At 44.2% G+C, this 15,219-nt stretch overlaps 1 protein-coding gene across 1 annotated transcript in view; it reads left to right on the top strand.

Annotated features, from left to right (window-relative positions):
- Nucleotides 1–5,443: 5,443 nt before the first annotated feature.
- Nucleotides 5,444–15,219, top strand: part of PAPPA (pappalysin 1) — a 611,319-nt gene continuing 601,543 nt past the window's right edge. The window contains exon 1 of the mRNA XM_029613956.1: nucleotides 5,444–5,849. Coding sequence (XP_029469816.1) covers nucleotides 5,444–5,849 — 406 coding nt within the window. The remainder of the gene's footprint in view (nucleotides 5,850–15,219) is intronic.

Genomic DNA, 15,219 nt, shown 5'->3' with positions numbered 1-15,219 from the left:
CATGCCCCACCTCCAGACCACACCCACACCCTGCCCCTTTTTTTGTAAAAAAAAAATGTTTGTGCGTACACTGGGAGATACGCGCATACTTGCATGCTTTTTAAAATCCGCACCACGCGCCGGCCCAACTTCTGCGCGTATCTCCTCGCTTTGGCACATAGGACTTTTAAAATTAAGAGCCTGATTCATCAAGGTATTTTCCCATAGACATAGAATGAGAGAAAAGCCTTAGTGAATCAAGCATTGGCTAAAAAATAGGTACCTAATTTAGGTGCTCAGCTTTTATTCAATATCAGCCTCCAAGTGTTCAGTTGTTTTGAAAATAAATGCTGAGTTGAACCTGCAGGAGGCTACTTACCTGGACATACATACCGTGTTTCCCCGAAAATAAGACCTCCCCGAAAGTAAGACCTAGCACATATTACATGTAAACGATCGAATTAGCTACGGTATTCCCTCCCATACAGTAACGCGCGCCCCTGCCATTTTGCCGCGTGTTTAACCTGATAACTTACCGCCTACCCTTACCCCTGCGTTAGAGGCAGGGGTAAGGGTAGGCGGCAAACTTTCCCCCAGCCCCCGCTCACCTGCCCTGGCTGCGTTCATGGGTGCTGGTCTCCGGGGTAGCCCCAGTCCTCTCCCCTCCTCCCGAAGCAACGAAAGCGGGAAAAAAGCGAAAAAGCAACAAAAAAAAAAAAAAAAGCGAAAAAAAAAAGTTGCAAGAGAGAGAGGGGAGAGAGGACAGGCAATCCTATGCTCGGGATTGCCAGTCCTTTCCCCTCCTCCCGAAGCAAGGCGCAAAAAGCAGCCTTGCTTTGGGAGGAGGGGAGAGGACTGGCAGTGTAAAGCAACAAAGTGACTTACTTTTTTCACAGCCCTCCTCCGGAGACGCACATCGATGGACACAGATCGCGGCTCCCCTGCCTCCCAGAGGCGAAGATGGATGCCTGCACGGGCGAAAGCGGCCCCTGTACGTGTGATTGGGCCGCTCAATGCGTGACGTCACATGCCGTGACGCCAAACGTCGTGACATCACGCATTGAGCAGCCCAATTGCACGCACAGGGGCCGCTTTCGCCCGTGCAGGCATCCATCTTCGCCTCTGGGAGGCAGGGGAGCCGCGATCCATCTCCGGAGGAGGGCTGTGAAAAAAGTAAGTCACTTTGTTGCTTTACCGTACACTGCCAGTCCTCTCCCCTTCTCCCGGAGAAGGCTGCTTTTCGTGCCTTGCTTCGGGAGGAGGAGAGAGGACTGGCAATCCCGAGCGTACCGTAGGATTGCCTGTCCTCTCTCCCCTCTCTCTCTTGCAACTTTTATTTTTTTCACTTTTTCGCTTTTTTTTTTTCCGCTTTCGTTGCTTGCTTCGGGAGGAGAGGAGAGAGGACTGGCAATCCCAAGTGTAGGAGAACTGTCCACTTCCTGGTACCTGTCATTTCAAATGTCATTTGAAATGACATTTGAAATGACAGATACCGGTACCAGCGTGTCTGTGAAGCGTTAGGCCAGCGCGTTAGGCCAGCGCACCCAGGATACTGGATTAATCTGGATTAATAAAATCTCATACAAATTGCTATAAGAAGGAAGGAATCAAATTAATCAGATTAGTCTGAGTTTCCTTTCTTCTGCATTCTCTCAAAGATCAACAAATGAATGGAGAAGAATGGATGGAAATGGACAATGTGCTCAACGCCCCGTTCTCTCAGGATTCAGTAACATCAGTGGTCATTTTCTAGGTTTGAGTCAGCAGCAGCCTCCACCTTTCAGTTTTTCCCAATGGAGAAAAGGAAGCAAGTTAAAAATGATCCCAGCCGGCAGAAGTAGTTGAATACAGGCACCGAGGCAGGGAGAGCAGGCCCTCGAGGAGCGAGTTCATTTTTTTGTTCAACAATATACCAGTATGTGAATTCTTCTTCATGGAAAAATAAGACATCCCCTGAAAATAAGGCCTAGTGCATCTTTGGTAGCAAAAATTAATATAAGACACTGTCTTATTTTCGGGGAAACAGGGTATGTATGTGGATCCATAAAAACACCCTCTCAGAGCCCTCATTACTCCCCTCCCCCTCCCATGAGCTGAAAGTCTGGTGTGCTGTGCATGGGGCCACACACACACAAACTCCAATCTTTTAGGCAGTGTGCAATTTATTCACTTGTATGCCATCTTTAATCAGGAGTACTGAGCTTCTATTTGCCACAGCAATGACCTCCATCATGGCAAGAAATTTGTCACACTTGTGACAGCTAGGAATTGTAGAGAGTTGCCCCAAGAATCAAGGGCATCTTCACCGTGGTACAACATGAAACTAGCAGTAGCAGAAGTTGCCACCTCATAAAAGCATACTGACTTCATGCAGTAATAATAATGAGGATCACAGATTATTAGAAGAGAAAAACTTGCACTGCCCTCTCTCTCCCTCCCCCACCTTGTCCCCCATCTGTATCCCTGAATCTGTGAACAGCAGAAAGACACCGTGGACACACAGTCTAGTGACTGAAGAAAGTGGCGAACACACACGCTTGTCTTCCTTTTAGGAGCCAAACTGCATCTTCTCATTGTTGCTGATTAATTAATTATGTGCTTTCTGTGTTTGTAAAAAGTGATACAACAGACGGTGAAAGCTGAGATCAAGAGGACGGTTTCCAGTAAATTAGCGGGCACTATCCAATATGTGTTTATTCTGGAGGGTCTTGACAACAGTGTTTATTTTTCCTTTTACATTTAAATATTATACCTGTTGTAGGGAGAGTTCTCTGTTGATGTTTGCAACAGGCAATTCAGTAGCAAAGGGGTCAGAGGTCATTGGAGGAGGTGGTCACTGCGTATAGGTTATGATTAAGGGAGCTAGTTAGCATTAGATGAGACCCCTCCAGACTGGAGAGGGTTCCGTGAATTATCAAGATTCACAATCAAATCTCATGAGGCATGAGTTGACATGGCTGTTCAAAAGACAAGTTCTTCATTACTCGGCTCTTTATTCTTCACCTGACTTCTCAATCAGAGAGGTGGGTGACTTTACTTTAGAAAACAAATGTGTGAATGGCAATATATTAGACATATTGACCACTTAACTGCTGTACGACTGCTTCCAACATGCACACATTTTCAGTTAAGAATTGTATTTGCACACTCGGCAAATCTTAAGCGTCTTATATCAGAAATCCAGACAAATATCAGACCCACCCCAGTCTGGCAGATAAGCAATTAATAAATTGATTCTACTACTATTACAAGAATAGACAATGTTTCACCTTAAATACAGAGGAAAAAATGTATGTGTGTATGTTTATATTTATATAGAGAGGTAGCCTGCCGGAATTCTAGCCTACTGTGTTTTTGCATAGGAAAATGAAATAGATTCCTTTCATAATACATATCTGATAATCTCCAGGATACTTCCAAAGTGTATGTCTTTGGCAGCACTTGTTTGACTACTGACATGTATTGCTTGCTTTCCTAGAAACACATGAAAATAAAACAACGCATAACGAGCATTTAAAAGATTCTACTTTAAAAGATATCTAGAAATAGCTTGGACAATTGTAGCTAGGGAATTTGTCTGTCCATTCTAACATCTCTCTATGCCTTTCAAGGCTTCAGCATTTCCATCTCTCAGATTTTGTTGACATCTCCTGCACTTAACTTACAAAAGCGCCTGTAATATAGTTGAGTCTTCAGAAAATCTTGCAAATATCTTGAAGATCGCCAGCATAGCTCTGAAAGCCTGTGCAAGGATCAGGTTTTCGTTCCATCTCTTTCACAATTACTCTTCTCATTAACAAAAGTGATTTCTTCCTGGAGAGTGATCTGTGAAGAAAATTCAGATTACACATGCCCACTCTCTTTGCATTTCAGTGCCCTGCATAACTGGTGTGGAAGACAGTTTCCTATTTTTCAAACTCAGACTGAATGAAATCACTGCCGGCCACGTGTGTCCTACTACCACACTTTTGCTAGTTGATTTTCTCCCATGAAATTGTTTAACAAAATCCCTTTCTTGGCCAGGAGGGGGAGCCCTAAAAGTCTTCTTACACTGAAAATAAAATACACAGAAAAAAACGTCCCAGCTCAGAAAAAGATCCACAAAACAGCAAGCAGTCAGAGGCTCTTACCTGTGGTTGCAATTGCTACTAAACCAAGAGAACCAGAGATATGAATGCTTTTAATCTGAAAAATTAACCAGCATTGCAGCACTGATTTTTTTTTAACATTTTTTCACAAAAAAAAATTTAATTAAAAAAATATTTTTCCCTATGAAAAAGAAGTCTCTTTGGAAGCATTCAATAGCTAAATCCTGCATTACTTCAATCTGGAGCTTTCTGGAAAGGCAAGGGCTCTTCAAAAGCGTGATCCCTCTGTGCTCCTGATCATCCACTGGGCACTCCTGGATACAAGATTTTGGAACTGCTGCACACCACTTCACTGAGGGGGACCTGCAGAGGTGGGGTGGGTGGAGACTTTGCTGGTGGCATAGATTTAAAGCAAATAATAAAACAGAAGAAAAATGTTAAGAAAGAGAGTGCCTAAAAAAAACCCCTGAGAATCAAGTTTCAAGGCTCCTTATGTGCTGCAGAGAAAATGAGGTTTAGCAGGAGAGTGCAAAGGGGAAACTGGAGAAAAAGAATGCTTTTTTCACATTTTGCCAGCAAGAAAGAGAAAAATTAGGCATGTGTGCTCTGGACTGGATTGAAAAACAAAGCTGGGGAGACTGGTGGGAGAGGGGGGTGCAGCATATTCCAACATTTGCTATCTTAACAGTAATTGTCTTTTGTGAAAGATAAGAGGAGGGGAAGAAACCAAGAGTGTAGTGTTGTTTGAGCCTCTGGAGATAGCCAGCTCCCCGAACTGATTGATTAGTCATGATCCCAGCACTTTTAATGGGAATCATTTAGCTGGGAAGGTGGAGCACCCTAGAGAAAAATTAGCATATTCTTGTTTACTCATCTTCTGAGGGGCTTTTTTTTTTTTTTCCTTTTCTTTCATTTTCTGAAAGAAAGAGGGAGGGGGGCTGGGGAGGTAGGGGGTTGTGGCTTATGTTATAAAGGGAAAAACTAAAAAAAATAATAAATTAGAGCATCTGGGGGGGGGGGGGATTTGGGGGGAGGGAAATAAGGATTAGAGTCTGGGAGACACAGCTCCTTCAGGAAAATAAATACAGGGGATTCAAATCCAGCTGAGAAAAGAAGAGAAATCCAGCTGAAGAGGAAAGACACAATAAGAAGAAATAGAAAAAAAATCACCTTGAAGAGAAAAAAAAAAGAAATAAAAACAACCATCAAAATTAAATTGTATTGGGGAAGGAAGAGGAAAAGAAGGCAACTGAAGGAAGATACAATTGGAAATACCCAGGAAGGGTGAACAAGAGCAGAAAAGTCAAGGCAAGGAGGAGTCCAAAGCTGGCAGATCGGGAGGATTTGGAGGGGAGTAGGGGGGGGGAAGGTTGGAAATGCAGCTCTGGGGCTTGCTGCTGCCTCTTGGGCTTCTCTCCGCAGCCCTGGCCAGTGGATCCGAGTGTGGGATGGACGAGCGCTCCCGCAGGGCAAAGAGGGAGACCCGGCACACCCGCAGCCAGCGCTACACCCCACCGGGCACCTGTGCCACCAGGCTAGCCCGGGGCAGGCGCTCCACGGTCGGCATGGAGCCCCTGCGTGTGCCCCGCAGGAGTCCGCAGCAGCAGCAGGGGGAGGCAGAGGAGGCTGGGGCTCCCTTCCAGCCGGGCAGGGCACTCTACTTCAGCGGCCAGGGCGATCAACTGCGGCTGAAAGCCAGTCCGGAGCTGCCCAGAGATGCCCTCACCTTGCAAGTGTGGCTGCGGGCGGAGGGAGGCCAGAGATCCCCAGCTGTCATTGCAGGTAGGTGCCTTTAGGTGCAGCTGCCGTCTCCCTTTTCCCTTTCTCTGCCCAAGGCAACAACTTGCGCGCACGTGTGTGTGTGTGTGTGTGTGTGTGTGTGTGTGTGTGTGTGTCTGTCTGTGTGTATAAGAAAGAAACGGCTCACTCACCTAAGATCCACACACCGCAAAAAGTGACATCTGTTCTCTTTCAATATCCAAAGTATCTTTTCATAAAGTTGACGTTGGGAGAACAGCCTACTTTTATGATCGGCTCGGATTTACTGCCAGAAGTGAAAGGTGTCAGACTTCAGATTCGCCCTGGCCGTTTGATCCCATTACTTTTCTGGTTTATTTATCGTGTGTGTTGTTTTTGTAAATACCATTAGAGCATGCTGTTTCGGCAATGTCCCTCTGTTTTGTTAGAATGTTACCCTCCTGCTTTTCTGTTCCTTCGGGAGGGGGGATTAGGGAAGGAACGTTATTGATCCTCCCGAGTAGGTGTTTTTTTTAATGGAGCAAAACGTGTATATATTCTGCCATTTAAAGTTACAGGCTAGGCTAACACATTCTGAGTTCATACTTCAAAGTTTTTGGGTTTTTTTTTCCACAGAACACTGGCATTTTTTTTTGTGGGGGGGGGGGGGGGGGGGGGAGAGAGGGAGAGGGAGAGGGAAGTGTAAATTGCCGTACTAGTGTAAGACCAGTTTGTGTGGCTGAAAACAGCTCCCAGAAACATTCAGAGCCAAGTCATGCTCACCCAAACTGACAGCTTCAATTTGGCAAGAATTACAGCTGTAGCGCTTTTTATGATTTCCGTTTTATGACTCTGTAATTAATTGTGCCGCTGCTGGTTTTTTTTTTTTTTAACTAGTTTAGTTTAGGGAGTCCTTTGGAGAGGTAGTACAATGAATGAAGTACTTTCAATGGACAGTAAAAGGGAAATAATAATAATAAAAAGCCGGAGAAAGAGAAGTGTTTCTGAAAGTTGTAACGTGCGTCTCTGCTGTAGGCCAGTTTACAAGTGGCGCTCACTGAGCCGGAGGGGGAGGGAGAGGATATGGGGGGGGGGGGGGGGGGGGGGTAGCCTGGAGATTCCATTCCGATCACACTTATCGTTACTGCTTGGGTTATCTTAAAGACACAGTGCAGAGTGGAGACAGTTTCCCTTTCGTTTCATAAGGGCGATCCCCGCCTCCTCCCCCTCCCCCTCCGAAACACTGAATACTTCTTAATTGTGGTCCAGTGTCCCTCTCCCCTCACCTCCCTCCGCCTCCCGCCCGAAACAATGAATACTCCATAATTGTGGTTGAAAACCACTGATCTATTTTCTAATTTATCCTCCTTTCTTAAGGTCGTTTTCTCCTTTTTGACCTAGAAAAAGGATTGCCTTTTACATTTATATAGATAGATGCTTTTTAAGATGAGTGTCTTCTAGCTGTTGCCTCTTTGACAGCCATGTAGTAATGTGTGCCTAAGTGTCCTTGTGCATTAGACGTTTACTGTTGACGCTATTGCGATATATATCCTAGGGGTGCTCCCAGCCCTTAAACAAGGGATTGTCCCCCGAAGTGCTTGCTTGCAGGAGGGACGGAGGCGACTTTCCTTTCGCTTCTAGGTCAACAGTAATTTAAACTCTCCAGGCAAGAAAGCAGTAGCTTGACAAAATTAGCATCTATTCGGGCGGGTGAAATCAATGGGAATCGTAATAGATATTCTTAGCCATATAGGCTACACTTTTGTGGATTCTGAAGAGGCAGTGCGAACTGAAGCTCTCATCCTTCTTCCCGCACCCTCCGAGAAAGAAGTTAGCGATCATGCTATTTAGCCACATGGTGGGAGGGCTTATGCTAGTGTAAAAATCGCTGGCTGGGAGGAAAGTTCCGATAGACTATGGCCAATTCAGCACGGTAATTGCTTTGCTGAGCAGCTCTTCTTTCTTCTGCTGAAGCTGAGTTTGGTTTGATGGGGTGTGGAATGGTTTCTTGCTTCCCCACTTGGGACTTTTCCCACGTCTAGTGCTCCCTTTGATTAAACTGTACTAGGTTAGATGGGTTTTAGTGTAAAGCAGAAAAAAAAAGTGTAGGAGTAGCCTAGTGGTTAGAGAAGCGGGCTACGAACCAGGAGACCAGGGTTCAAGCCCTACTGTCGCTCCTTGTGACCTTGGGCAAGCCACTTTACTCTCCATTGCCTCAAGTACAAAACTTGGATCGTAAGCCCTCTGGGAATAGGGGAAATATATACAGTAGCTGAATGTAAACCAATGTGATATCTCAGATCAAATGTCTGTATAATAAATAAACATTTCAGTTGCTGTTCAAAGCAGGCACTTTTGGATTCACTGTTTTGCCAGTAAACCTTTTGGGGACTTTAGTGAATCTAAATCAGTGTACTTCTCATGCTAATGGCCATGCTAGGTAATACATATCAAGCCCATGCAGAAATGTGTGTTCCGCGAAATGCACCTTACTGCACTCACTTCAACACACATTTTTTGCAGGCAAAGGGGCCAATGCAATATCGGGTGCTGAATCAGTGCACCGCTAGACACCAAGTTGAACACGTGTTTTGGATGCGCTAGACATGCGCCCAATAGAATATCAGGATTAGCACATCCAAAACACACAGCCATACCGGCACGTACCTAATAGTGCTCATCACATGCAAATGTCATGTTGATGAGGCTATTAGCTAGTACCCCGATTTTAAAAAAAATGTGCAGCCGACACATACATTTTAACACTCAAAAGTTAACACCAGCCCAGAGCTGGTGTTATGTTTTGAGGCACCCCGAGCCATGCTCAGAAGAGCAAAAAAAAACAGTTTTTCTGTGATTCCTCCCACTTAATATTGTTGCGATGCTAAGCAGGAGGAAACACAAAAAGCTGCAACAACAACAAAAATAAACAACTTTACAGCAGTCAGGTTAGGAAAAGGGGCACAGAAAACGGAGTGTCTGTTTTCCTTATGTGAGGAACAGCCATTTCTGGGCCCTCGATAGCATGAACGCGCTAGGGACCCACAAATTATCCATTGCGCTTCCCTTTTAGTGCGCCAGCTCATTAGAATATGAGATCGAGCGCCTAAAAGAGGGGATGTGTGTGCGTTCAAAAATTGTGTGTCAAGTTGGATACACGTGTTTTGCGCATGATATTGCATTGGCCACAAAACTTGTTTTGCGACATGGAGTTTTGCATGCAGAAAATGCCTGTATCCAAAAAGGAGTATGGCTAAGTGCCCGCCATGGAAATCCTATGTAAATGAGGGCATTAAACATTAACACACACACCCCCCCCCCCCCCCCCCCATGCACACACACACAGAGCCTGCATCTGGCCTATTTTTTGTGCTGGAAACATAATCCCTGGTTAGAGCTGGAGTTGTTTCCAGCACGATAAAAATAAAAAGTTGAAAAAACATTTTTTAACTCTTTGGGTAAGTGCTGGCAGCTGCCGTCTCTTCCCTGGATAATAATTGATTTTTCTGTCTATCTGGCAGCGAGAAGCAGCCGCCATATAGCTGCATAAGTCAGTACTTATACAGCTATCCGGTGCGGTTCATTACTACTTAGCCGGATAAAATATTTATCTGCCAGACAGATGGACAAATCAGATTTTATTTGGATAAGTGGCGGCGGCAGCTGCCACCACTTACCTGGATAGCCTGTCAGGGATGCCTCCACCTCTTTCTTTAGTTAAAATGTGCGTTCGACCTCTGCCAAACGCACATTTTTACAGTTTTTACACATTTTCTAGCTCCCATGCATTAGCAAATCTTTAGCTTACTGCATCAGGAGTTAAAAAAGGTAATTGTCTTTGCATTAAAAATGTGTTCTGAAAACCAACATACATTTTACTAGCAACAAGATTATTGCATCGGCCTGATAGCAGTTTCAGTGCACTGCACTATTGTACAGGCTAGCAGGCACCAAGTCCCTGGCACAGAGAGATTACAATGTAAGTTTGAACACCAATAGGTATCTCTGCACAAGGACTTGGTGACCATGTGATTTTACCATGTACAACACTGAAGCACACTAAAATGCTAACTGTGTATTGCCTACTGCCTAGCATGGCCATTAGCATGAGAAGTACACCAGTTTAGAAACACTAAAATATAGTGGCTGGGATTAGAATGTGGGATCTTCGGGTTTGACAGCTCTGTGCTCCAATCACTTTCAACCATTGCATTGCATGATTTGGATTTTAGATCTTATTACTCGCCTTTCCAAACATGAGTTCAAGATGTGTTAGAATCAGGAAGTTCCATGCCCGTTTACCTTGGGCAATGGAAGGTGAAGTGACTTGCCTTAAGTCATAAGCAGCATGGGAGTGAGATTAAGCTACCTTTCCAGAATAGCACACTATCAGCCTAGTGCACAGGTTTACCCATGATAGGATGCGCATTTTAGGCGTGCTACACTATCACCTGATGCAATAAGGGGATTAGTGTGGTTAAAAAGTGTTCCTTAACAAATGTGTAGCCGATAGCGCCCATCTCATGTAAATTCCATGTAGATGAGGCTTTTAGCTATTACAACCCCGCCCCATGCAGAAAAGTGCTGGGCATCCAACACACACTTTTTAACGAGGCAAATTTAACTCCAGCCCAGAGGTAGAGTAAAGTCAATTAAAGTCAATTTGCAAGTGAAGAGCTCGTGAGAAATAAAAAACTATGGTCCTCTGTGTTACAATGAATGTGTCCTCCTACTTAGTTTCATTCTAACACTTTTCATTACTGCTTGCAGTGGAGAAAAATAAATGTATATATATATATATATATATATATATATAAAATAATTTTCGTATGGCCACACAATTTAGATGCCTATAGCAAGGGGCGCTTAATATAAGAAACTTCTGCAATCTCAGCAAAATAACAAAAAAATCGGTCTGAAGAAGTGAGATAAAAATGGATGCTCATATTGAGCAGCCATTGCAATTGTGGGTGCCTGATGCAATTTAGCGATATGGACGCAAAATTCTTCCCTAACGCACCCGTTTTTACACATTTAAATTCTGTATCGGGTTCTCAGAGAATGTGGCTGCGTGCATGTTAGGAAAACAGGCGCTGAATACAAGCGCACATTTTCAGTGCACGTCTATTGAGTCAGCCCATGATTAGGAGTAACTGTTCCCACAGAGTTGGAAGTGACTTAAAATGCTTCTCTTTCAAAAACAATGAATGGAATGAAATCCACAAAGAGAAATGACATGTTAGAAATAATGCATTAACAAGATTTAGCACTGCTGCTAGATGAATGTTCTTCAACTGAGGCCATGTCTCATCCGAGAGCTGTGAAAACTCATTGCACAGGTTAAATTACAATCATTAAAATAAGCCACTGGTAAAAAAAAAAAAAAAAAAAAGGACTGGCCCAGAGGGACAAAGGTTCAATTCCCAGCTCAGGTCTTCCACACCTCTGGTCAGCCAGGGCTGAGATGCTGCAGAGACAGCACTTACAGTCCCTGGGGGGAGTCATAATCATTGCACAGTGGTGACACCTAGTGGCCAGATTTAGTAACCATAATTAGAGGACTGTTGCTGTAATGACTGGGCTAAGTTATAAAGGAAGAGAGAGGGAATCACCAGTTAGTTGCAAATGAAGGCTTCTAAACACAGATCCTAGTTCTGGTTCTGATTCAGCTGGAAGCCTACAAAAGGAGGAGAAAGAAACTGCTGGATCAAAAAAAAAAAAAAAGACATGGTATGACTTGAATATGTCCCTTTTGTGCCTTCAGTGTTATATTTACTCAGTACACTTGACAAACTAAGGACCAGATGTACTAAAGAGTTTTTCCCATTTTGCATCTATGGGCAAAAAATGCTAGCCCTAAGATTTTCTTAGTCTCATCCAATATAGAACTAGCTGGTTGATGAAAATCAGACTCTGCCTTTCTCTTTACACACATTACTAGTAATCATCAGTAGTAAACAATCTGGAATTGGAATCTTGGTGTGAGGGGGTTGGCGGAGTGTTTTTTTTGGGGGGGTTATGTTTGATGTATGAGGTGGCACAGAGAGAGATTAGTTTCCTTCTGGCAGGTTTACTCTGCTGTACTCGTGACCACCAGATATCCAATTTGAATTACTTAGAAAACACTGCATAGTGACTCTCAAAAAAGTTGAAATGCTTCCCAAAGGGTGAACATATTCTCCGTTTTATATGCCTTTGCAAGGCAAACACAACTTTTAAATTAGTGGTGCGGTTTTCCTTTGCATGGATAAATAAGGGGTAGAGTGGCATAGCTTCACACTATGGGCTGCTATGCAAAAATTTGAAGGACCCCATTCCCCAATTTGTATTTGAACCAATGATAAGAACATTTATCATGAAGTAATATGAAGTACGCATATTCAATAGAACACAATTAATTACCGATGAATATTTTTTTCATAATCCATATTATATTACATTTTCTTTGAATGGGTTTTCAGTTCAACAAAGTTGTCTATTAGGTTCTATGCATTCATTTTCTTGGTATGTGGTGCAAGAAGGAGTACAACAAGAATGTAGTCTCAGTTCTATGCTCTTGAACACCTTCAGTAATCTCCACACCGCTCTGGAGAGATCCTCAGCCACCAGGAATGAAACTTAATATCTCAGAGATGAAATGCCTGCTGTATGCCCTACCCTAGAAGGTTTAGAAAAACAACTAATCTGCTTCAGAACTATTGCAAATCATGGTCCCTACAAGTGAGTCTGGGAAAGACAAAAATGATACATTTTTCCAAAAGGTCTCTGACACATTCAAATTTTGTCTAAATAACCAAGAAATAGAGTGCATCCTAGACTATACATAACTTGGCTTGACACTAAGTGATATGGGAGCTTTGAGTACAAAGACCCTATAAGAAAAAGTTTATTCTAAGCAATTAAATTATCTCCTGGCCAGTTTCAACTCACCAGTAAAACTACTGTTAAATTAATCAATAACATCATTCTATATGGGAGTGAAGTGTAGTATCCATCATTAACCCAAACTTATACAGTTCTATGACAGTCTGCAACCACAAAAACTCCCTTAACAATGACTGCAGAGCAAAAATAGGACATTTCTTTTTACTGTTCATCATACAAAAAAGAATATTCAAACACACCTCTGCCTGGGCAAAAAAAGGCAAACATCGTGTGACCCCCAGATCGGGTACATAAAGTGATGGAATGGGACTTCCCTGATATGCAGTGGTTGTCCATTCAAAATTTGTTTTGTGGATTCTTCATAGAAACATAGAAACATGATAGAGGAAAAAGACCATATGGCCTATCCAGTCTGCCCATCTGTACAATTAATTAATTTAGCATCAAGGTCCCTTGTATTTATCTCATGCTTTCTTGAATTCAGTTACTGTTTTTGTCTCTACCACCTCCACTGGAAGGCTGTTCCATGCATCTACCACCCTCTCTATAAAGAAATATTTCCTAAGATTACTCCTGAGTCTACCCCCTCTCACCATCATCTCATGACCCCTCATTCTAGAGCCTCCTTTCTAGTGAAAAAGGCTCACTTCCTTTGCATGAAATCTTTGAAATATTTTAATGTCTCTATCATATCCCCCATCTTGTCTTTAAGTCTATTTCCATATGCTTTAGAATTAAGACCAATGACCATTTTATTAGCCACTCTCTGGACCGACTCCATCCTGTTTATATCCTTTTGAAAGTGCGATCTCCAGAATGGTTCACCAGGGACCTATACAGGAACAATATCACCTTCCTTTTTCTGCTGACCATTCCTCTCCCTATGCAGCCAAGCATCTTTCTGGCTTTTAACATCGCTTTATTCACATTTGACCATCTTAAGATCATCAGATTTAATTACCCCCAGATCCCGCATTTCATTTCCATTACTGTACCTTTCCCTTCGGTTTTGGTATCCTAAATGCACTGCTCGTATTTTTACCATTAAATCTTAGCTGTCAGACATTCGATCATTCCTCGAGCTTCGCTAGATCCTTCCTAATGTTTTCCACTCCTCTTGAATGTCCACTGTTATGCTCAGGCTTGTGAACCCTTGGCCGATGGGAGGATGGTATACCTTTCGGAAGATCCGTAGGTTCTCTCGTCGGGTGGCGAGGCAGAGCGGAAGACAGGTCCAGCTGACCCTCGGCACTGGAGATTGAGGCGACTGCGGAGGCGGATGAAGAGACGAGAAGAGGAGCTGTGTCTTCACCACTGGAAGTCTGTGGTCCCCTCAGGAGGAGCCCGTAGGGACCCAGACCGCTGGGGCTTGGGTGGACTTTGAGAGGTCAAGGTATTGGTGCAAGGGCAGACTGGAGCTTCGCCCTGGAAGCCCGCGGTCCCCCTGGGAGGAGCCCGTAGGGACCCCTGACCCATTGGGACTTAGGCGGGCCCTTGGAGACGGTAGTCTAGAAGGAGTCCTAGGTCGAGTGCCAGAGGGTCATCGCTCACCAGCCCGAGGTCACGCACCGAGGGATCACCACTTGCCAGTCCGAAGTCACACACCAGAGAATCACCGCTTGCCAATCCGAAGTCAGGAACCGGGAACACCAAGATGAAACAGGAACAGGATCCAAAGCTCAAGGAACTCACCGAAGCAAGCAGACTAGACAGCGCTGGAGGACGTTACCAAGTCACTGAATTAGCAGAGGAAGCTTCCTTATATACTTCCCCTGCTCAGGCTGATCAAGAACAGGTGAAGCTAGTTAAAGGGATTAGGTCCCTTTAAATCTGCAAAGGAGACGCGACCATCTTGATTTTCCCCCGCAGAGGAGAGACATCGCTGGACGCAGCGAGGGGGGAGCAGGACGGCTCCCCCTGCAGCAAGCAGCACCGGGGGCCGCGCAGGAGCGACGGCCTGAGTCAGAGCCCTCCCCCAGTGTTCCCACAGCGAAGGAACGCCGTGGACAAGGTAGGGGGCCGCGGTCGTGGTCTGCCTCGGCCGTGGAACACAACATCCACCCTGTTACAGATTTTGGTATCATCAGCAAAAAGACAAACCTTTCCCAACAATTCTTTTGGTAAGTCACTCACAAAAATGTTGAAAAGAACCGGTCCAAGGACCGATCCCTGATGCACACCACTAACAACCCTTTTCCCATAGAAAACTCCATTTACCACTACCCTTTGTCACCTCCCACTCAACCAGTTTCTAACCCAGTCGGTCACTCTAGGATCCATACCAAGGGCGCACAATATAATATATTTATAAGCCTTCTGTGTGGAACTGTGTCAAAGGCCTTGCTGAAATCCAAGATCACAATATCTATTGCTCTCCCTTGATCCAACTATTTGGTCACTCAATCAAAGAAATTGATCAGATTTGTCTGACAAAATTTACTTCTGGTAAAAACCATGCTGCCTTGGATCTTGAAATCCATTGGATTCCAAAAATTGCACTTTCCTCTGTTATAGCAGCGATTCCTTTAGT

Source organism: Rhinatrema bivittatum, chromosome 8 (genome assembly GCF_901001135.1).
Source record: "Rhinatrema bivittatum chromosome 8, aRhiBiv1.1, whole genome shotgun sequence".
NCBI lineage: Eukaryota > Metazoa > Chordata > Amphibia > Gymnophiona > Rhinatrematidae > Rhinatrema > Rhinatrema bivittatum.
This window is presented reverse-complemented; position numbering and strand designations above follow the sequence as displayed.